This window comes from Leuciscus leuciscus, assembly GCF_965113295.1.
Source record: "Leuciscus leuciscus genome assembly, chromosome: 14".
Classification (NCBI taxonomy): domain Eukaryota; kingdom Metazoa; phylum Chordata; class Actinopteri; order Cypriniformes; family Leuciscidae; genus Leuciscus; species Leuciscus leuciscus.
Genome location: NC_138738.1, coordinates 14320277 through 14345397, shown reverse-complemented (window position 1 = coordinate 14345397; position 25121 = coordinate 14320277). Strand labels below are relative to the sequence as shown.

The window sequence follows — 25121 nt, the reverse complement described above, 5'->3', positions numbered from 1 at the left end:
AACTCAGCATGTTCACAAGGATCATGTGACACTGAAGAGAGTAATGACTGTTGAAAATTCAGCTTTGTCATCAAAATATATTTATCCACTAAAAACACTGGTTAAACATAATAGCAAAACTTTTGCAGAAATGTAAGTTTAGCTCTAGGAAGAGCTCTTGCATCATTTGTTTGCATATTGAAGTTTCAGATTGGTGTGATATTTACTAAATACATTCCGACATTTATTGAGTGTGACTAATTTTTAAGCATCCTAGAGTTTCTGAATACGATTTAGGGCCACTGTATGTGGTTTTGTACTTAATTTAATATGCTTATCCGCCTTTTTTAGTCCCTTTAACCCTTTTCAATTGGGCCTAACTTAAGTAATTTAATTTGTAAGTAAAGAATAAATGGATGTGTGCTGTTTAAATAAAAGGAGTTCTTGTATGTCTTTGAAAAGAGCAGTACAAACAAAAACAATTTAATAAAGAACGGTTTTGGTGATTGATTTACAGTCTGGACAAAGCTAAATGGAAATGCTCTTTTGTTTGGCATTTAAGAAAAGGCTGCTTTGTGAAACAACTCAGTAATGGTTGAAGGAATGTATTTTCACTTCCGCCAATCCTCAGGGGGTTTGACCCCCAGTTATGAGTCATTGATCTATTTCTAGGAATGAGAGTGGTAATGAATGTGAACATGTTTGTGTCTGACACTGTTTACTTTGGCAACCTCCCATCGCCCATCTGCTTCATCTCAATTTTCCACCTCTCCCTCTTTCTTTCTTCTTACATCTTTCTATTCTTCACATTGATCCACTCCATCTTATCATGGTTGTGTGAATGAAACACTCTGTTCGAGAGGCTAAATGAAAAGGCTGAGAGTGCTTTCCACGCAGGAAGCCAGGAAGCAGACGCATTATTATTATTCAAATTTGGCATTTTAACAATGTTCTCCTGGGAATAAAAATATTACTGAAATTCGCATGATTGCCGAAATGGAGTACCATTAATAAGCAACACTGAGTAATTCCATGATGATTCAGAACAAGAGGAGGAAAACCAAAGCTTAACGTTTAAGTGAATTACATGGAAATGGTAAAGAAAAGGACAAATTCAGGCATCATATTTTTTTTTTTATAAATAAAAGAAAGGACACACTCTTATCTTGGTACTTTTTAACTTGAATGTTAAACAGTCAGACAATAAATCTTATAGAAAATAAATTAAAATGAATTGTTGCTGATATGTACATCTGAAAAATAAATAAATAAATCTTCAGAACTTTAATGTGATTAGGATTTTATATGATCAACAAACATACATGCATATAGTTTTATGCAGATTTCTTGAATAAGCAAGGTACTCTGTAGTCCTTACTGACAATTTTGACAATCTTATTAGGCTAGAATTGTATTATTTATTAACCACAAAATGAATAATTTTTAAAATAATTATAAAAACACTTTTTACCAAAAGAGCTAATACTGCTCTTAAAATTCATGTCGAATTCATTTAATTTCTCTTCGTTTATATTTAGGTGATGATAGCCATATTTAACTAAACCTGTCCTGCAGAGAACTAACAATTTGCATTGTGGGGCATCAGTAAGGACTTCTGTAAGCACCAACCATGCTCATGTATGAATGAATGTTATTAGATTTAGTGACACAGGTACACACACAGTATAATAAAGAAACATGCAAGAGTATAAGTGTCTGAGAAACACATTTTAAATAGTAATAATAATAAAAAAAAACATGCAAAAGGACACTGAATATCACACTTTTGGGTTATATATTTTTGATATGCCGTTCAGACTGCAATAAATTGCATACTTCTTACAAATTATGACTGCACATGCTAAGAGCAAATAATAGATGTTACCTTTAATAACATTTTTGCAGTAATCATTCTAGTGTATAGGTCTTATAATGTGTGTATATTTATGCTATCGTGATAAATGTTCGCTGTAGAAAGTCGGGGGAAAAATCGCTTGAATGTTTTGGGTTTCCATGACTTAATCTAAATGTGTTCTGCTTTTAAAGTGGGATGGGAATAAACATTTCCTTTAGAATAAAAAATTACGTGCCCAGTGCTTTATAGAGATTCCCTCCTACTTGATATTCCCATCTTAGCAACTTTCAATAGCGGTAACCCAAACAACAAGTTCCCAGAGACTGGAGTGCATCTTAACATGTCACACTTTTTTTTCTAAGGATTGACTTATAGTTAAGCTTTCGGTACTAAGTGGGTTGTTTCTCCATGTTTTACTGTGGTTTACCATTTGGGCATTTTAATATTAACACAGACATTTCCAAGAAAAGGCCTACGCTCTCCCGTTCCCATTTCCCAGCCTCTTCTCCTTGATGAACTTGCTGCTTAGATACTCAGGTCAGAACGTCCTCATCATAAGTACATGAACCACTTCTGCACTTTCCCGAATAGCCATAAATTGCAAGTGGGAATCGGTTTTAGTCTTTATTTAACCTACAAGGGTCAGAAAAGATGGTGACTCCAATTAATAGGACATATATAGAAGTTTTGAAGAGGCGCTTCAAATCTTTGGCATTTTGCGCTTTCACAAATTAATGACAAATCACACTTTTATGAGGATCAATGTATACTGTCTCTTAAACCCTGATCATTAACTTCTTTTATTGAAGTTCTTGACTTTGACATTCAGAGCACTGGGCAGGAATCACATTAATTTTACACAAATGTATGTTAAGATGTTCTTGTTAGCAATGGGCCGCTTCAGTCAGCTGCAGGGAGACATTGCAACTCTGCCCGGTGTTTTCCACTTAAACCAAATAAACAACTGTGGTATCGTTTAATGAGCTTTAGAAATGTGCCAAAAAGTAGATATTGAAGACTTTAAAAGTGTTTTCTATGACTGTGAATGGACCAAAAAGAGTCTCCCTGCAGCTGGGCAAGTCAGTTTACTTGAGGAGTTCCTGATACTGCTCAGACCGCAGGAAGCGACCGAAGGAGTCTTTCTCCATCAGGGTGTAGATCCGGCTCTGAGCCAGCTCGAAGGTGGCCGGAGAAAGATCCACCAGGTTCCTCAAAGTCACATCTTTGGTGAAGTGGTCGATGTTCACCTAAAAGCACGATGTTGGTTATAAGGAAGAAGTGTATAAAAGTCAGTCACAAGATGCTGCAAATTGGACAATCATTATGAGTAAGAAACACATTATGTCAACATTGGCAGTGACTGAGAACTCTAGGGGGGCTGTGGAGCAGTCAACCTCCCAGAATAGCTAGTGCAAGAAAAACAAAAATGCCAATTGGACTGATTCCCTGTGGTTTCCACACTCTATTTCCCTCTGACCATTATACTGATCTTATTAGTTTTCTTACATAATCTGGTATATAAAAATGGCAAAAAAGTCTTTGACTTGTGTTATTTAAAAAAGTTTTGCAAGCAGCAACAGTGTGCACAACTCTTTCCATTTGTTTTGACTATGCCCTACTCATCTAGTTTTATTTTTATATGAAATTGGATAGTTTTGTATTATTGTAATATGCAAAATCAAAGTGTTGGATCATAATATTTAATGCACAGAAACAGCTAAAAATAAAAATTAACAAAAATATTGATGAGGATACAATGAAATAATTAGCTAAAGTTATGTTAAAATGGCAATAAGATTGTTTGCATTTCACTGCTTTTAAAAATAGTTACGTAACTAAGGAACAAATGGCTATTGTAACATTTATCAACATTTGTATGTGTATGTTATCTAATGGCTATTACATAACAGATACTTTTAACCTCAGCACACGGCTGTGTAAACTTCCTGATACAAACTTTTTTCAAAAACATTGTTTGCTAAATTATTTTTCAACCTTTAGACTAAATAGACTTATAGTACATATACTTACTGCAAAGACAGCATGGGCTTAAATATGACATAGGGTTAAAACCTACAACCTTTTGACTATTTGAAAAATTAAACGACCTCCATGCATAAGGCATGTTTTACTTGGGACCAGCATGTGATGCTGGTTTGCTGATTCCCAGCATGGGAAGCAGAAGTTCCGGTGAACCAGCAACACCAACTCAGTTTTGCATGAAAACAGCACGACCATGCAAGTCCACCAAATAAACTAGCACTATACTAGCTCTAGCCTAGACCAACATGGAATTCATGCTAGTTTATGTTGGATTTTTCAACAGGGCTGGCTAAAACTAGTAGAAATCCCCATTTTCATTAGCTTACATCCAGCTTGAGATGCTGAAATAGGCCTATTAAATATAAGTAACCAACAATCATGAAGTTAAAACAAGGAGCTGTACTTACAAAATGGTAATATTAGGACTGAAATAACGAATCGATGAAATAGATTAATCAATACTGGAAATAATCAAATTTGATTATCGATTAGTCGTGTCTGCATGCTGTGCACGGAAACCATTCACCACCTCGCTTTACAGCATTGTATAATACATTTATATTGACAAAACACATATGGAAAATTGCGGAGAACACAGAGTGAGGAGCTGCAGGCGTTGGCAATGTGTATCTATAGCACGAGTTCATGCTTTCATTTGGCATGCTCTTTATACACAAAAGTCATCTTTTCCATGCATTTGCTATGCAAATTTGACCAGTTGGCGTTGACATTAATTGGTTGTCTAGCAACAGCATTCCGACAGGACTTTTGGTTGTTTAAAATGAAAATTCAAATATGTTAGAGTTAGGTTTAATAAGTTATGGGTAGGTTTAGGTATGCTAGGTTAGGGGTTTATGCAAAGAATGATCAATCTGTATGTATTTAAAATATTATCAGTCGGCTCGTTCCGTGACCATTTTAAATAGGCTTTACATAAAGACTGATAATTCCTTTCCTTAATCTAAACCCAAACCTTTCCATAAACCTACCCATTAAACCAACCCAAGTGAAATGTATACAATCGAACCTCAGAAAACACAGCAGCATTTGTAAAGCTTGAATTTGGAAAATGCTTTGTAAAAAGCAATACCAATGACATAGCTCTATGGGTTTGATCGCCCACAAAGACGCACCTTACAGACTGCTCTTCCAATACAATGTAAATTAATAAGAATTAGGAAACCTTGGCTGTAAATGTCCAAATCATTTTCATTATACATTATTAAATTGTCAACAAGGGTTGGCAGGTTTGCGTAACAAAACCAGCCCAATTGCTATTCAAAACCGGCCAATCACGGCCAAAACTAGCCCAAATTTGGGATATTTCCACTGATTAATCGATTAATCAAAGAAACAATCTACAGATTATTCGATTATCAAAATAATCGTTACTTGCAGCCCTAGGTAATATTGAGCTCTAATAACCTTTAGGTAAATTTATTTTAATCAAAGTTAATTTCCCTTAAAAAAAATACTTAATTACTTTAAAGTTTTTTTTATATCTCCTTGGGGACGTTCAGTGGGGAGAACATGGGCCTCAGCGTTTATACAGTGATCTAAACCACTGATATGAAACATATTTTCACAGGAGATGATTAAAGGGTCTGATGGAGAACTGCTTTCTTCTACAGTACCTTTGAAGCACAGAGCTTTTTATCTTAACTGTGATTAGCACATTAAAAATCAGTGACAAAACAAACAAACCTCTTTGGGCCCACCGGTCTGAATGAAGTCCTCATAAATCTTCTTGGCTTTAGTGGCCATTTTAAGGGGGGACTTGGTCTTCTTGAAGCCCTCACAAGCCTCCCAGAACTCAATATTCTCCTCGCTGAACTCAGATCTAAGAAAGCTCTTGAAGGTGGCCAGGCCGTCTATGGAATAAAAAATGTGGAAAAGCTATTAGAGTGAGTACAGCTCTGTGTGTTCTTTTTGTACTAATGTGTTGGTGACACGCTGCCACCGGAGATCCCTGTCCCAACAGCTCTTAACATCCTTATCCAAATATTACCGCTGTGCACGCCTAAGGCACACAGCCCTTAATGCAATTTCTCTCCAGTTCGTGTTGTATAACAGCATGAGGCATTTAAGTGCCACCTGATTCAGCTCGGTGGATTAATCAATGTAATTATTCACTATTCAATGCAGATTTATTTTTAGACTTGCTATTGCGTTTGAGAATGTTTTAGCTTCAACAAAAATACTCTTATATTTGAATAGAAGCATAATATAAAATTCCAATATGGCACAAGGCTAATCTGAAATAAATGAAATAAACCTTTTTTCCAAGGCAAATTGTTGCAATTAAACATAACAAACTGGCTTTGAAACATATCATTGAATGAATAACAAAGATTTGTTTTCCCAGCTATTTGGAACGGAATAATGAAATAATTCAGTCCTTCTGTGCAGACAAATTATCTTATGTGTTTATGTGTAACTCAGATAGAATCTTCTTTTTATGGTTCTAAACTACTTTTTACTAGATGTGTAGCTTTTAAAGCTTAATGTGCCAGTTCAAGGACAAGCTGTTTACACATACCGAATCAAGTGCATCAGTGCAACTTTATAGATTTCGGCTCTCAACCGAAAGATATAAAGAAAGTTTTAAAATGTGTTTTACAGACTCAACAGATAAACTAAACCTTCCAATAATTGGCCATGTCTGAAAGAACATTTAGGGCCCTACACCCAGCGCAATGCAGCACCAAGCGTGATGCAAGTGTTTTTTGCTAGTTTCAGCCCGACGCAGTTATCATTTTCACGTCCTGCGCCTCTTTGTTAAATAGCAAATGCATTTGTTCCCATTTGTGCGTCCATGGGCGTGCTGGTCTGAAAACGAGGTGTGTTCTGGCGCATTGTTGGCACATTGCTATTTTGAGGCAACAGAAATAGACTGCGCCATTGACCAACTGAAACCTGGTCTAAAGTCAATGGAGCAATATTTTTATTTCTTTTTTTGTTATTTAATGAGCAGGTTAGTAATGTGCGCCTATAGGCGGGTCTACAACGCGTGTACACTCTGTTTATTAAACACACAGGGACGCACAGCAGCGCACAAACATGCCAAATATTAAAATTAAAAGGATTACAATGTAAAAGATTATTATTGTGTACATAAAGATATGGTGGAATCCGGCTTGTCCCGTATGGTCTGCTTGCACACTTTTACCTCGCGCACGAGCAGTCCCGTTTGCGCTCTGGAGACGGCTTCGGTCTTTCCACTATCAAATTCCGCCATGTAAATAGCGAATCTGCCATGACGCGAGCGCAACTGGCATTTAAAGGGAATGGGAGATGAGACTCTGATTGGTTTAACGCACGTAAATCCCAAAACACACCCATTACTCATTAAGAGAATAGGGACAACCCTTTTAGACCATGCGTCTGGTGCGCCGACCATTTTCCCATCGTTAAACTAGCAAAAGTGGATTTGGACACGCCCTAAGTGAACTTGTGACCTGCGCTTTAGACCATGCGTTTACATCGTTAAAATAGGGCCCTTAAGATGTAAAAATGCAACCAAATGGCCATTAAGATAATCATCATACTTACAGCTGTTGGAGACGACTTTCTCAAGGGACTCGCGCCATTGGGCCGCTTCTTCAGGTGTGGGTCTGAGCAAAACAAGCACATTTCGTCACATTGTTTTTCTCTCCTTTGTATTTGGCCAACAAGTTGTTTCCATATACAACAAGCTGTTTTTGGGTGTTGTTTTAAAGCAAAAACGAAAACTTTGGCTCAGTCTCGCATTACATGTGGTACAGTACATATATATTGTTCTAAGTTTATTTTCATGTCTCTTCTTGTCTAAAATTCTTAAACAGCTTATACAAGTTTTTTATTGAGGTAACTTTCTTTTCTATACACAATGTATTATCCTGTTATCTATTCTGCCTGAAAAACAATAACAATACAACCCTATTAACAACACTTGCATAAGGCATTACGCAAGTAAAAGGGAGCTGAAGTGGTCTGCAAGTGTTTTTATGCTCAATTTGGACACAATTTACATTATAAACAGACTCTTAGCAGCTTTCCATTACAGGATTTACTAACATGGCCTTTCCCAATTTTGTCTATCTGATGCACTTACTTGCTCTCTACTATTCACCCTTTTTCTCCATACTTCAAATAGAGCTGGACTGAGCTTTCAAAATGTTCTGTATGCACTTAAAGGTGGAAAGTAATCTCAGGATGATTGCTTGAACAATCACCCAGAGATCATTTTCACCTTTAAGTGCATACAGAACATTTCCAAAACTCAGTTCAGCGCTGTTTTGAAATGTAAACAATATATAAACAGTATGTATGCGAATTAATGGTGACTTCAGTTTAAAGAGGCTCTTTGTATACACTGTATGATCTATTTGTGTGTGCGAGGCATGTGAAGAGACACATGCAGATCTGAAGTCCTCATCAGTAAGGAAGAGAAAGAGAGAGAGAGGAAGAGAAAACAATTAGGAGAGGCAGAGGGAGCCAAGAGGAACTCACTTCTGAAGCTTCTCTGGTTTCTTCTCAGGCTTTTCTTGGTAGGGGATAATAAGGTCGATGGAATTCTCTGGCTTCTGAAGCAGAGTTCCCAATTTAGTCTTGATCTCCTTAGCCCTGAAGACAGCACAAACACAAACCCATACGGATGTCCATTAGAGCTTTTAACATACATTTATAAACAATTCTATGATGTAATATATGAGCTGTGCATGAATGCTGAGGACATTTCCTAAATGTACAATACCTGTTAACAGATTATATAATATCAGCCTAACTCATCTATTTTCTTCTCTCAAAGTACACAGAGAATGATAATTGGGTCTATTTAGTCTGTATTCTATTGCACGCCAGCCACAAAAACCTTTTCTTTACTGCTTATTATTCCCTGAATTGTACAGCTGTAATCAGTACAGTAATTGCTACATTTTGACTGATCACACAATAACACCACATGTTCAAGGCGGTCAGTTCAGACCTATTTCACAGTCGCTGTAGAGTTAAGAACAGACGTAATATCCTTTTGTAAGGTTTTGGGGGGAAAAAAACACATATTTCTCCCAGATGACTGCGGATGCAGTGATGTCAAGCAAACTTGCTGATTTGTTGAGGTTTCTTGAATCTTTTTGGCACAGACTGATTTATTGCTCAAAATATGATGTCAATGCACACATTTCTCCTCTTACAAAGTCTAGATTAGTCACTTTAGATTAGGGTCCAGTTCTCACTATTAACTAACTATTAACTACAACTTTTTCCTCAATAAACTCCTAATCACTGTTAAGTTTAGGTATTGGATTGGATTAGGGGATGTAGAATATGGTCATGCAGAATAAGGCATTAATATGTGCTTTATAATTACTAATAAACAGCCAATATTATATGCATTTAGTAATATGCATGCTAATTATATATATATATATATATATATATATATATATATATATATATATATATATATATATATATATATATATATATATATATATATATATATATATATATATATATATTAGCATGCTAATATGATTATGATTTTATGGCCCAATTATATAATGTAACATTATAATCCACCTCATGTTGCCACATTAAAATTGTACAAATAGACTTCTCAGGAGTACTCCTGGCCTCAGGCCAAGCTTTAAGACCAAAGCCAGGAACAGTGATAATGTTTAGACAATGAATGAGCCAATAGCACAAATCAGAATATGGCTCAACAGTTACAATAAATGTCCTCATTGCTATACTTGGAATTCTGCTCCAAATCTTGTTATGAGCAGAGAACTAAACAAAGTTGAGTGTGTTCTGGTCTTTGGTAACGTTTAGGAACCTTGATGTTTTCAAGGACAAAACTAGAAAAAAAAAAAAAAAAACTATTAATACTATGACAAAAAGATATCTAAGTGAAAAAATATGTATATTTTATACTTATAAACAGTATATTAAACATTTAAAATAGGGGTACAATAAATGAAGTCCTTAAGGTTCTGCTCTGTTTTAACCAGAAAACAACTTTGAACTCAAAAAATAAGTAAAGTCTTCCCATATGCAATAATCAATACGCACTACCTAAATCATTTTTAGCATTACCAGCTGTTCCAGAAAACACAGATATTGCAAAACATCTGCAAAATACGCAAGCATTGAATCCCAAAGGAGGCTGGCAATTTAAAAGTAATGGACCTATGAAGCTGACATGGAGTGAATTTCAAATGAATCCATGATGCAAAAGATGTTTTACAGATCTTACCTTTCCAGACATGTCTGGGGCAGGGCAGCTAATCCTTTACACATTTTCTGAGCTTTTCACTTGTTTGCAGTGTTAGTCCACCAGCATTAGTTGATGTCTCCTCTCTCTCTTGTCGTTCTGCTCCCCTCTATTATATGGAGAAAGTCTGCTGGCCCAAAGCCAGAAACTCGAGAGCCAATCAAGTCTTGGCTTGCAATTACAATGGGAGCTGAGAGAGCTCCGGAGATAATCAACACAAGAAAGGACATTTTAAACTGGCCAAAGCACTGAAACATCAGTAGACTTTAGATCTATATCTATGCCTAGCAACAGAAACTTAGTTATTACTATAGAAACATAAAAAGCTGTTTTGTAAAGTGAGTTCACACAACACATTTCTTAGTTAATTTTAACTTTAAATCACTTTTATTGTGATTAAGTCTGACATCTGTGGTATCAAATACATTGTATTGTTTTTTTTTAGGTTTTAGTTTTAAAACATATAATCATATAAGAGAGTCAGACTGTCTTATACTAGCTATGTACTTAACCAGAAGTATAACTCCATTTTTGAGATGACAAACATACAGAAATTTGAAAGTTTAAGACCTGTTACAGACTTAATGGTAACTTCTGGAGGTACAAATATAAAAGTGGTAAATGTATTAAAAAATGACAAATCACAATAACATAAAAAACCGACCAATTTACAGTCAAGTTTTATACAAATAATCTGTAAATATATACAGCCATAAACAATACATTGGCAAACTATATTTTAAAATTATTTATCAAAATTTGCTTTCCACTGGAATTTTTTAAAGTTTTGTTCTTAAAATGCTATATTTGCATTTCACTTATAAATATATCTAATAAATCAATAGAAATAATATAAAGGCATATTCTTTTTGTGTACTCAAACATTCCTTAATTCCAAGTATAAAGTATAACAACAATATGGGTGTTCTTTCTGAGGAATGATAATGGAAAATTTAGATACAGGGTTGTCTTGTCTGGGGACAGCTAAACAAACTCTCAATTACATGGTTTTTCTAGAACATTCTTTGCACAGTAAAAAAAAAAGAAAAAAAAAGATATGAGTAAAAAGTAATGAAAATAAGGGTGGTGAAACAATAAAATCAATCCCAATCAAATGTGGCTTGAAATTTTTTTTTTTTACAATACAATATGCAATATGATACAATATGAGCTGCTGTTACAACAATGTGATTTATGTAAGATTTAGGCTATGTTAGTTTTAATTTTGTTGTTTTTCATAAACGCCATCCTTAGTTACCATAAATCATCTGCTTCAAACATGATTTAAGTCAGTGTTTAACCAAATTACATAATTGTGTCTGACCAGAAGGCCATTTGAATATAGCCAACCCGATCTCACCGTCAACTTAAAAATAAGAGCATATATAGCAAATTTTCATGCAACAATAAATGGGTCATTAATAAAATATGCTGTGAGGCATATTTTACCAGGGTAGCATATGGCCTGCATATGGTGTAACATCCCCACACAATCTATTTTTACAAAATCTAAACAAAGTGTGAGAATAGGAGCGTCACGCTACAGCAATGTTTAAAATGATTCCCTTTGCCTCCAGATATATTTAGTGTGAAATAAATGCCATTGTTCAAGTATGTTATGCTGAATAATGCAAACGTGGCCGGTGGCAATTTTCATGGATTACACAAACATGGAGCAGTTGGTAGGCGATCGGTTTGTATGCTTAACAGGGCAGACCTTGTGATCTTATATCTTTACAGGCATTGTCAATACCCAGCAACCAAACGCATCTACGTTTTGGCAACGTCTGTGGCACGTTGCATTTCTGTTATGACAACGTCGCTACGTGCTCGCAACATTGTAACAACACAGAATTGTAAGACACGACAAGGCTGTAGCAACGTTGTTGCGAGACATTCAGCAACTGAGAGATGACGTTCTGACATTTTTAAAAAAAGCTAGATAGGCCTATACCCAGCAAACACAACATGGCCAAAAGGTTGCTATAACTACGTTGTGTGGTGAAGGTTGTTACAACGTTGTCACAATGTTGACATTGAACCACCGTTCAGGGCCATTGCTTAAGGTTGTGCCTAGGGCAGGGGTTCCCAAACTTTTCCATGACAAGGCCCCCCAAATACCACTAGGTTCTGGCCAAGGCCCCCCTTTTGCAGGATGTGTTATCGAACCCATCGACTATACTACGGCAAATGTAGAAATAAATAAATAAAACATCTATGTGATAATCCATTTACTTTTATTGGTGTAATAATAACATTTGTATGTCAGATCTTCAAATCTGGTACAGCAATTTCAAAATTCAACATTGTATCTATGTGTGTGTGTCAGTGAATGGAAAAAGAGAGAGATCTTAATGAGAGGGTGTGTGTGTGTGTGTGTGTGTGTGAGAGAGAGAGAGAGAGAGAGAGAGAGAAGAAGAAGAAGAAGAAGAAGAAGAAGAAGAGGGAGGACTGTGCCTGGTGGCAACATTGAACAACACTGTGAGTGTTTGTGTGTGTGTGTGTGTGTGTGTGTGTGTGTGTGTGTGTGTGAGTGTGTGAGTGTGTGTGTGTGTGTGTGTGTGTGTGTGTGTGTGTGAGAGAGAGAGAGAGAGAGAGAGAGAGAGAGAGAGAGAGAGAGAGAGAGAGAGCATGGGTGGGCATGGTGGCTCCTACACAGTTTGTCAAGCCTGGGCTTTTTGTCTGTCAGTGCAACACGCATGTCACTCTCCACATTTAGACATGCTCTGTGTTTTGTTTGAAGTACTTTTAAAGTTGAAAAGCCAGACTCACACGAGTAAGTGGTTGCAAAAGGAAGAAGGCATTTCAGAGCCCTCTCAGCTAGAATGGGAAAGTCCTTTCTTACATACATCCAGTAGTTAGAGAGGGAAAGAGCCTCAAATTTCATTTTTAAATCCTATGAAGTAGTTATCTTGATCAGCTCCTCCTGTGATTTTAAGTCCAGACAAGAGCCTACATCAGGGGCAAATGGGTTCCTTACCCAGTTTAGATGGGTGCTGTCAAGGTCAGGGAAATAGTCTCTGAAATATCCCTGTAGGTGCTCCAGGTGGGATTGTATCAGTGGAGAAATGGTGTCCAACTCACTGCCAGATGACAGCAGCTCTTGTTGTAGTAATGGGAACATTTCTGTAATTCCCTCCTTGAGCTTGTTTGACCACAGCGTAATCTTCAGGGAAAAAGCACGCACTTTGTCTTGCATATGCACTACGTATGTGTCACACCCTTGCATGCTTTGGTTAAGCACATTCAGATGACAAAAAATGTCAGCCATATATGCAAGTTTGAGAATCCAGGCTGCATTTGTAAAACAGTCAGCCAGCTGATGTTTCTCAGACAAGAGAAACTCTGCAACCTCCCTCCGCAACTCATACACACGGTTCGAAACTGCCCCCCGTGAAAGCCAGCGCACGTTGCCAGAGCAGCAATCCATCAAAACGGTCTTCCATTTCTTTACACAGAAGAGCAAACAATCTGTGTTTCAGGGGGCGGGCTTTCATTTAGTTTACTACCTGATTAAGCTCATCACCCAACTGTTTAGCCACCAGTTTCTTCTCGATGGAGCATACAGTGTGTGAACGCCGCATTCGGGGCATTCTGTTTGATGAGAGCCGTCACCCCACTGTTCTTCCCAGTCATAGCCGCGACCCTGTCAGAACACACACCCACACAACGAGACCAGTCCATTTGAATCAAAATATTCGTCCAACACTTTACAAAATAGTATTTCCTCAATGAACATTCCTCAATGAACATTTCATAGCTCTCACCTGGTCCAACAGTTCAGCAGACACATCCTCAGCCATGTCATCAATACATCTGCTCACAGTGCTATCAGAGAGTGGTACAGCGTCAATTTTCTTGGCAGCATCCTCACCCAGTAGCTCTTTAACAATGTAGCTGGCAGTATCAAATCCTCCCCAATTGTGTGTGGCTTCTTAGCTCGCGCAATGTGAAAGGAAGCCAAAAAATGGTGCCCTCAATGCTCTCTCAGGGACAGTAGCTTAATTGCCGCACTGGTCAAATGTTCTTCCTTTTAAAAAAGTCGATTGGTTTTTCGGCCACTGCTGGATGCTTCTGGTTCAGGTGACGTTGAAGTTTCGATGGTTTTAAGCATTCGTTGGAGACAATCTCGAAGCAGAGAACGCATTTGGGGCACTTATGTCCATTCTTATACGTGACGCTGGTAAATCCATACTTTATGTATGCTGCCTCATACTGCCTCATACCTACGGCTACGAGTTTCACTGGGCCAGGAGTTCGTTTTCTGATTTTTTTGTATCTGAGGTTTGATAGCTGGCTCGTCAGGTTTTTTCCTTTTTTAAAATCTATCCATTTTGACAGAGCTAGCCAGCTAACTTAGCTGAGCACTTGCGGTTGTTACCAAGGCTACACTGACAAATTACGTGATGGTGTTTGATACCAGCCAATCAGAAATATGAATTTTTAGCTGAACTGTCACGGAATGGAATGCACAGGATTGTGGGATATCAAAGGCAGAGAAGGAAATATCTATATGCTGCCTTCAAAAATGTATCAGATGATCAAGGCGAGGCAACAACTTCGGACATGTCTTGAAGGCATAATTTTTAAGCTTTTGGATGCTGTCATGGAGGATGACAGAAAACATTAAGAATCAATCAGAATCAAGCCATCTTCTTCCATACTATATAATAGGCGAAAAACAGTATGTGAATGGCTGTAAAATGAAGCAACTGACGCAGTAGGTCACATGACAGTGACAACATGGCGAATGTAGTACGTCCGAATTTCATTTATACTACACACAATTTTTGTACTAAATAGAACATACTTTTTTAATGGGCGCGTGTTAAGTTTCAAACCAAATGTAGTACCTTCTATACAAGAGAGTCTTGTATTAAACATGTTCAATGTTAATATCAAAACAATGTAAACTAGAAAAAGATAAACGTAAGTAACAATACTTTGTAACATATGTAGTAGACTATACGGTCACAGTATGCACTTTCATGGAGTTATTTGGGTTTTTCAGAGCTATCTGACACATCTACTATAAAAATGGGTCTTTTTCGGGTAATCATTGTAATGATCAAAACTCCCTATAAGGGCTCTCTCTCGGTGCAAAGCCCATATCAAAATCTCTACTTGCTGGGTATCAGGTTCAGATACCATTTATGTACAATGATTGGGCATGTGTACAACAATTGCTCTTGCCTTCAGCAAAATTAAACAGTATTAACCTAATAGACATGCTTGCCAGACAGGAAGGCAAGCAAAGCTTTTCTGTGATGTGCCAGCAGAAATTTCAGCAAACACTATTATCACCTAATCACAGGTTTTTGTCTCAGTCCAAGCGGTTTGTTTAGACTCATGGCTAATGCTTTGGCAAGTCATTTCCTTCAAAATTACACAGCGGAAGGAACTGATTAATTCATATCATTGTTCTAGGGACTGGTGTTCAAAGGTTTTTTGATATGGTTGAACGAGTTTCTCTACTGTTTTAATAATCCACAAACCATGTTACTCAATCCCCATACAATTGTTTTTTTGAGGACTCTTGAGTATTAACAAAGAAATGCGAACCATGGTACTCCAGAATGTACCGAATTCGTTCTTTAAGGGTTCAAATTAGAAGGAATCAATCTGTGGAATTAAGAAATCAAAATTCTTCCCCAGTGAAAAAGATCTGCAACTTTTGTAATATCAAGACAGACTAATACATTGCAAAATATGCGCCGTTATTTTAGCACCCAATTCGCCAATGGAATTATTATAGCCTAATTAGATACCATTTAAAGCTAACGTCTTCAGCACTTTTGGCAATGAAAATGATGCAAATAATGTTCTTCTGCTAATGTCCACACTGCAATATGATAAAGAGATGCCACACCAAACTTGACGTTGAAGCTAATCCATCCTGTCTGGTTTAGACCTCCTTCGTTAAAGAGATAGCAGCCAAGGTTTGCACAATAAGCTCACTGTGGCAGATTCCGGTTATAATGCTATTTTGTTATTTGATTATCATTTGATGAGTCCTGTCATGTCAACTCTCTAAGAGATTAGCATGGTAATGGTAATGGATATGGCAATGTTAATGTATTTGTTTTTGGAGGAATAGATCTGCTACGCTGCTGAAGAGCAAGTACTGAGACTTGCTACTACCAATACATTCACAGACATTGCTGTGAGCATGTAAGACAGGCTGCTCCTGCTGCACATGTAACACATGAATTAACCCTGTAGCAGATCTATACAGGTGGAGCTGGGGAAGGTGGAGGGTTTCTGAAAGCACGCTGCAGACTGCTAACAGTAACGCTACCGGTATTTGAATGTTGAGCCGCAGCTCATTGGAGGCTGATGCAACAGCAACCAATCAGCTGTGCCATGTAGATGACGATCAAAATCTTTCAGGCTAATTTACATAGAAAAAGCATGTTTGTACTGAAAAGAATGACAATGTTTTAAACTAAATACGAATGACGCTCAAATGCAAAAGTGGTGCAAGTATTTAGTGAACTCACACCTGTGGCAGTATTATCACGACCACTTTAACAAACAGTAAATGTAAACTAGGTTAGTAGGTATTTTACAATAGTACACATCCTTTATCCTGTCTCACAAAGGTAAGCTCATTCTCTGTGACACGAATGTCCTCCGACAGGATGCTGCAGAACAAGGCCAAGTAATGAAGCCACATCTGTCATGCTGTGCAAGTGCACTGAGTGCACTTGGCCAGCCGAGATTACGGGCGCTGATTGAACCTGGAAAGCATCAGTGTCGAAAACCTTTCAGAGGCAGGTGTCAGATATTGCATGGGTCAGATTACCGACTCTTTCAGGTTCTGTACTGGAAGGCTGCATGTGATTCATGCACATCAGTGCCAGAGAAGAGCTGAAAATCTGTGGAAAATCATATGAAAAAGAATCAAACAGGACCTGTTGAAATCATGTTCTGGTTTGCATTCAGGTTGGAAAATGGAACATGCTTAGACAGAGAGCTTAAAGTGATGTTACACACACGAACCAGCCAAACAGCTTTGCTGTGATCTTTATGGCAACTTCCATCATCATAAACTTGACATGATGCAGGGCACAGGCCTCTGAGAGTTTGTCTTCACACAGCGCACCAGCACAAGTCACTTGAGAGGAAATTAAAATAATGTTCCCACAGCAGCATAAATTGATTACATTAAATCGTTTATTTGCGAAGGCTTTTCCGGAGGACCCTGGCTTAATGAAGAGTCCTTTGCATAAATAATTTGCTTTGAATTAATCTGAGCCATTACATAACTGCATATTGAGTGGAAAAAGGACAAATAACATGTTTGAAGTCTCCCCATCCCATCCTTAGAAAAACAAATTACTTACAACTGAGAAAAGTTGTGTAAATTATAGAGAATTCGGCCTGGAAGCTAAATATTTATACAAATTTTGGTAGTCTTTTACCAAGAAAGAGAAAATGAGGCTGTGTGAAGTACATAGTCTTATTTATTTAGAGTAGAGCTTGTCATGAAATGTCTCACTGTATTTTAATATTGCTATTAAATATTTATAAATATGTTTTTTTTTTAAACATTTAAAACATTTGTACAGTATATAAACTTTTTTATTAGTTAAGATAAAAATTTGCGTACATTTAAATGTAAGACTTGACAATGCAATTGATGCAGACAGGGAAGGTCCTGATAAAGTGACTATGCAAGCAAAAGCCTTACATTTGGACGATAAAGAGATGCCAAACCAAACTTGACGTTGAAGCTAATCCATCATGGAAAATCTGTGCTGTCTGGTTTAGCACTTCTTAGATCATCAAGCGATAGCCAGCAAACGGAACACTCACCGTGGGAACCATAAATATATCCCACCCTATGGACCTTCTTAATCTACAAACTTTGGCTGAAAGGGAAGGGAAATGGGGAATACACTACTCTTAGCCAGACATTTATATTTGTATGATTGCATTTTGGTGATCACATATGACCTGTGATTAATCTTAGCCAGACATTTATATTTGTATGATTGCATTTTGGTGATCACATATGACCTGTGATTAATGTATATAAAAATATACACTTATATTGAACATCCAAGAAACTATGCATTTTACACTTTATTTCTATAGTCCACTTCAGACATTCTACTAACTGTAAGTAACTTTGCAACAACACGTCAACTATTATTTAAACATTAGTAGATTATTAGGTGGTTAGTAGAATAAGTTAGTAGAATGTCTGTTGGGGGAGCATCAAAATAAAGTGTTAGCAGATATTAACCAGACAAACTCTAATGAGAGTTAGTTGACATATTGCTAAGTTACTATAGTTAGTAGAATAGTAAAGTGGACTATTGAAATGAAATGTTACCCTGTCAGTGTAATTTAATGCACAATTTAAAAGTGAATTGTGCAATTTTCCAATGTGAAATGAAAATGCCAAAACTACAGCCTTTAATGTTTGAGAAACGTGCTTTGTTGATGCTTTTCAATTATAATCATGAACCCAGAGCATAATGATAAGCCTGAGATGTAATTTCTCCCGCGTACGGGAGATTTCACCCTCAAGCGTTTCATGCTACTATTATAACGATGAAGCATGTCTTTTAAAGCTGTTGTTTTTCAAACAGCATGTGTTCTCAATTATGCTGCCTGAGGCCAAAACAGGTTGAACATTCCTTGTTGTCAAAAAGTTCCTGGATCAGATCTGAAGAACAGATCAGCATGCTATTTCAGATCAAATGTAAGTGGATGGCTGTGTGGACATATGGGTGTTTTTTCAGGAAAGAACTGAGGTGAGGTAATAAATACTACGTGCCACAGTTAAGGATGGAAATGGCAGTGCAGAATACATTTTTTTTTAAGTTGCATTCTTATTAAACAGTAATGGAGACAGAACTGCACCCCTTGGGTTTGAAAAGCTACCAACATCTTGAATGCATCTGTATTGTGTTTCCCATTTCAGGCCTTTGTTCCCGGCACATTTTCCAAAGGCAGAATGAAATCAGTTTTTACACCGAGTTGTAGAAGGGAACAGAAGTAGCCTATTTCATTCATTTTTCCCTTCCGTAATTTTGAAAATCAAACCCTGCAAGGCCAGGATGAATTTATATATGCTTTTTAATGCATGCATGGTGGAAAAGCACCATCAGATTGGAAGTCCACAAAAATTATATTTATATAATACATATAAAACATATAACATGTTTTTTTTTTGTTTTTTTTTTAATTCCCATGACAGTGAGGACTCCAATGATGACATGATAGAAATGAGAAATGGCAGCTGATGCACAGGGCGGACTGACTGTGAAAGCTCTAATTCACAGGAGACGGAGGCTCAAAGCCCCTAGGAACAAGGTCAGTGGACAGAACAGTTTTTCCTTTTCGCAGGGGAGCAGCAACAAGCCATTTCCCACGCTTAGACTGCAAATCAGCAGGGGGCTGACCTTTACATATTAGTTTGATTATATATATTAACTGTAAATTAATTTAAAAAGTGACCTGTGCAAGCACCAGGTAATAAAGGGTTCACCGTTAACTTGCCATTAAAATCAAACTGCTTAGTATATTCTCAACCAGCCAGAATATTATTGATGATGCAGGCATTTAGGGAGGAACAAATGACTCAGAGTCACAGTGGCTGAGAGTCTTTGTCATAAACACAAGTGACTTGATGGGACGGACAGTGCTTGATTCGTAACATCTTCCTGGAATAGCTATTCATTTTTTATCCGCACCAAGGGAATGTGTTTCTCAGCGTGTGTTCACAGTGTCCCTTAATTTCCTGCTCACAAAGGGTCATCTGAGGCTGTATCAAACGAGTGACTGCATTCTTTTGACAAGGTTCATAGTGATTGTCACTGGCATGTTCAGTCAATTGTTATGTGGTTGCTTTATATTTCAGAGGTATGGAACAGAAACAAGTTATGGTAAATATATAAATATATTTATTTATATTTAATTTATATAATTTATTTTGATCAATTACTAAAGGTTTCAGGTCTTCAGCAGCTGTTTAATGGGCTTAAATCATGCTGTTGTTTTCATGACATGCTGGCTCATGACTGCCCCCTAACTATTATTAGACTGTTGTGGTTGTCCTCTTTCTTTGCAAGATGCTGCCCTCTGCTGACACACATTATAAAAACCTTTTTGAATTTCCCTAGAATGAGATTGCTAGGGAACTAAAAAAAAAAAAAGAAATTGGAGAAAGTGACAAGGACAATGCCATCTTTGCTTCATGGGTACTACTCAATGCCTTAAAAAGAACTTTTTGCACCAAAAAAATATTAAAATATATGTCATGTCATTTTATTTTATTTTATGAAATCAAATAAAATATTTCTAAATTAAAATAAGCATTTCACACTTTTAAGAGCCCTAAAAAAATATAAAAAAATAATAATAATAAAATAATAATAATGATGAACTGTAATACAAGTTTATGTTCTGCTTTTAAAAGCCCTAATAATTATATTAAATAAATATAAAATATAAGTATTTTAAAAGCCCTAATAATAAAATAAAATAATATAACATTTATTTAAATGGTCTAAATTATAAGATAAGCATTCTCACACTTTTAAGAACCCTAATAATAAAAATAAATATATAAAATAAAATAATTATGAACTATATTATGTTTATTTCATGATTTTAAAAGCCCTAATAATACAATTAAATAATTATAAAGCATAAGTATTTCACACTTATATAAGCCCCAGTAATAAAATAATATAATATAAAATAAATAATTATAAACTATAATATTAGTATATTCCATGCACTTAAGATGCCTAATAATAAATTAAATTAAAATATGCATACTATAGTATAAGTATAATTAAATATAATATAATAAATATAAAACAGTATCAACATTGATATTATTATTATTATTATAGGTATTATTAATAATAATAAATGTGATTTATGTTGCTTGTAAACGTAATTGTGTATTTATGCAGTGGTCATTTATCCGGTGACACAGGAATCCAGTGTTGATGCTGATCTCCCACTAGGTGGCAATGTTGCGTAAACAATTACAAATAGGAAATAAAGCAAGTTGAAATTCCTCTACTTGTAAATAAAGAAAAAATGCATATATTTAAGACAAATGCTATTAAAGTTTGTCAATGCAATGCACTGGAATGCAATGCTATCTTGATAAATATGCTGAAAAAGCTTCATCAAGGTGAAGCATATTGTCAGTTGCTGCTGCAAGTGCGTCAGAGTCCTCTGACTGGGAGCATTGAGGCTTCACTGCATCTGGCTGTAGTCAGTGTGGTGATGACCTTCATGCTGCTGTCTGACTCATCACTCGCTCTGTTCTATTCAACATCTATGAAGACGTGGGATAACAAACAACACTAAATTTACTTTGAGGTCGGATGCACTGTAGTCTGTGAATGGGCCTGTTAACGCTGGCTCCCACTTCTGATGAACAAGTTGGTAGGTTTATGGATTTGATGAAACAACACAGACGTAGGCCTATACAGTAATGCAGAATCAATGTTTGGTTCTTACATTTGTATTCGACTATCACACATTCAGTATTGCTTGCTAAAGACAAAAACAATGAAGTAGCCTATAACTGTAAAAGTCAAAGGAGGAAATCGCCATATCTGAATGCATTAACCTCATGTGTTTATGCAAATCAAAGTAAACAGTTTTAGCCATGAAATGTGTTTTATTTTTAACTGGCTAGCCTAACAGCAGTGGAAAGGGTTTCAGAATATAAATAGCCAACTCAAACCTCTGATAAATTAAGTGCACTTATAAATTCATTACCATAATGATATACAGTGGCTATTCAGTTATTTATTTATTTGTGTGTAGGTTTATATAACATGTTATTGTGTTATTTTATTATCATTTATATACTGTTATGGATTTTGTTAATATTTTGAATTAGATTTTATTTTTATATTTTCTGTTTTCATTTAAATTTTAGTTAAAGGTTTAGTAATTTTGTTGTGTTTTTGTGTTGTGTAAAGTTTTTTAAATTTTTATATAAAATTATAAATGATATATAGTACTTTAATTAAGTACTTCATTTTAGTTAATTTTAGTACTTCAACTGCAACTAAACAGAAATGAAAAAAAACTTCCTTGGTAACTAGCTGAAATAAAATAAGCTTTAGTTTATATATATATATATATATATATATATATATATATATATATATATATATATATATATATATATCATTTCAGTTAATATTTATTTTATATTACTAGAATAGTAATTATTTTGTTATGATTTTTAGTGTTAGTAATGATAACAACCCTCATTTTTATATATATATATATGAAGAGTTCAGATGCAAAAGCCTCTAAGTGCCATCTGAAATTTTCTTCTAGAATAGTCATTTTTATCAAGCTTATATATTTAAGTTCAATAATTTCACTTAAAGGACAATTCCGGTATTTAACACTTTGAGTCTATTTTGTAGTTTGTTTTGGATGAACAAGAGTGGTGGACAAATACATTTTGACAATGGTTCCTGTCTCGACTTTTTGACTATTTTAGAATTGCCCATGACCGCTTTAGAATGGAAGTCTATGGCCATGCACAAACATGTCCTTAAAACAACCCTTAACGTTCGTTTTCAAAACTGTGCAACTCACCGAGTGGTTAGTGGTGTTCGTTGATGATTAAAAACAAATATATCGGCGCAATGTATGATTTCAATCCGTTTATTTTTCTATAGTGGAACTATTTTTTCAGATACCTCACAACCGCGTATAAACTTCCGCTCTTCGGCAACTTCCGTTGCTCTGCTCACGCTAGCCTTCTGTGAGACAGAGGCCCTGTCCCAAATGGCGCACTTCATGCGGACTTTCGGTCTCGTGGACTTGAATTGCGCGTGCTCGCTGAGTCTACGAGTCCGTAGGCCGTCCCATTCAGCTTTTTACCGCTCTGAAGTGTGTTCAGCAGCGCCCCCTTTGTACCCTTGAAGCGGTCTTCCACGAAGCCCGCATAAGCAGGCTCCACGCACTTTAACTACCCAGGAATCCTTGCGAAAGGCCAATCAGACAACAGATGGGAGGAGATTTCACTCACGGATAATTGTTGACATGGCTGAGAAGAACATATTATGGTTTTTATGACCTAAATGTACATTTTACCAGTTGTTACCTACAGTTTATACAAACATTATGGTCATCGAGCAGTGGTTGATGTCTCAAACATAATAATAGCGCGTTTAATAATACGATCGCATTATGATTCATTAAATAAATAGAACGAATGGCAGGGCTTTACTGAGTCATATGTAAACATAGTATGAATATTGAAACCTGTAAATTGAAAAAAAATATGTTTAAATTATGTTTTAAAATTGTAATCTTAGTTCAAATGGAACATTATGTATTATTATGTACAACTGTATACATAATTTAAATAAGCATGATATATCTATTGTCTAATGCCCAGGTGATATGCACAATATCAAAATATAGAACTGTAAAATGAGGCTGTGTAGTTGACATGGAGATAAGACGTCGGAGCGCAAAAATGTGATTTCTCCTGTCCAACAACCAGACCATTATTTCCGGCGTGCCGATCGAGTCTGTCCCAAAAATACCTCTCAATGTGCCCTCGTGGACTCGCGCCAAGGGCCCTATAGATCTGCACCACATGACGTCACCAAAGTGTGGACTCTGAGGAAGTCCACAAGTCCGGAGTGTGCCATTTGGGACAGGGCCAGAGAACCGAGCGAAAAGACCTAAAAGACTACAACCAAATGTAAACAGCCCCCTTTTCCTTTTCCGGTAGCGCAGTAATATCAACGAGCAATGAGTCCTCCAACGGAAATCAATGGGATTTTACAAAATGCCAAATAAAACACGACAGAAACTGTATTTCGCTACGCTACTTGTTTTGGGACATCAACGAACACCACTAACCACTCGGTGAGTTGCACAGTTTTGAAAACGAACGTTAAGGGTTGTTTTAAGGGCATGTTTGTGCATGGCCATTGACTCCCATTCTAAAGCGGTCATGGGCAATTCTAAAATAGTCAAAAAGTCGAGACAGGAACCATTGTCAAAATTTCTTTGTCCACCACTCTTGTTCATCCAAAACAAACTACAAAATAGACTCAAAGTGTTAAATACCGGAATTGTCCTTTAAATGGCAATGCAAATGACCTATTAATTGTCATTTAAGTGAAATTACTCAACTTAAATATACAAGCTTTATAAAAATGATCATTCTAGAAGAAAATTTCAGATGGCACTTAGAGGCTTTTGCATCAGAACTCTTCATATATATATATATATATATATATATATATATATATATATATATATATATATATATATATATATATAATTTAATTTAATAATTAAACTTAAATAAGGACATTTATTTATTTATTTATTTATTTATTTATTTTCCACATTTAAATGGATTTTCTTGTTTTCTTGTGTGTTTGTGGAATGTAAACCCTAAAATCCCACTGATAGGTATAGCATTTTAGCCATTGCAATGTATCTTTTTATACTTAAAATCACCCTGTTTGAGATGTAATTACTAAGGGAACGAAAAACTCAAGTACATGTAGCCCCTCTTTAGTCATCAGGACCATCCATCTGATGAGCTTGGGTCTAATGTTGTGTTGAATATAGGGTGTATATCTACTGGACCATCATCTAGCCCCAATTTGGCTGATGAAATTAAAATATTCAGCCATTGTTTTGTTGTAGAATCATATTTCGTCGACAAATTGTGATTGCTTTTGTAGATCAATAATAATATTCATACGATTACTGTCTAGGCAATGTAATATAGTTTAATGCATAGTCTAGTGTGAAAGCAACCAATGACAAGATTTACAAATACTTATCAAACGCCGGCTCTCAGACAACCTTCCTTTATTTCATTACACGTCTTAGCAAACACAAAGGCTAACAAATCTTTATGGCTGCTGTTATCAAATGCATTTCCTCTTTCTGAACTCCAGTATTTGATTTTCTAACTGGATGATGAACTTTCTCATTACTGTCAGCAGG

At 36.2% G+C, this 25121-nt stretch overlaps 1 protein-coding gene across 1 annotated transcript; it reads right to left on the bottom strand.

Annotated features, from left to right (window-relative positions):
* Positions 1-1262: 1262 nt before the first annotated feature.
* Positions 1263-10254, bottom strand: rgs5a (regulator of G protein signaling 5a). The gene is made up of 5 exons (XM_082135987.1): positions 10116-10254; positions 8369-8482; positions 7430-7491; positions 5582-5748; positions 1263-3081 (listed from the first exon to the last, which is right to left on the bottom strand). The coding sequence occupies exons 1-5, from the start codon at positions 10157-10159 to the stop codon at positions 2920-2922; spliced, it is 549 nt and encodes a 182-aa protein (XP_081992113.1). The 5' UTR covers positions 10160-10254; the 3' UTR covers positions 1263-2919.
* Positions 10255-25121: the final 14867 nt, after the last annotated feature.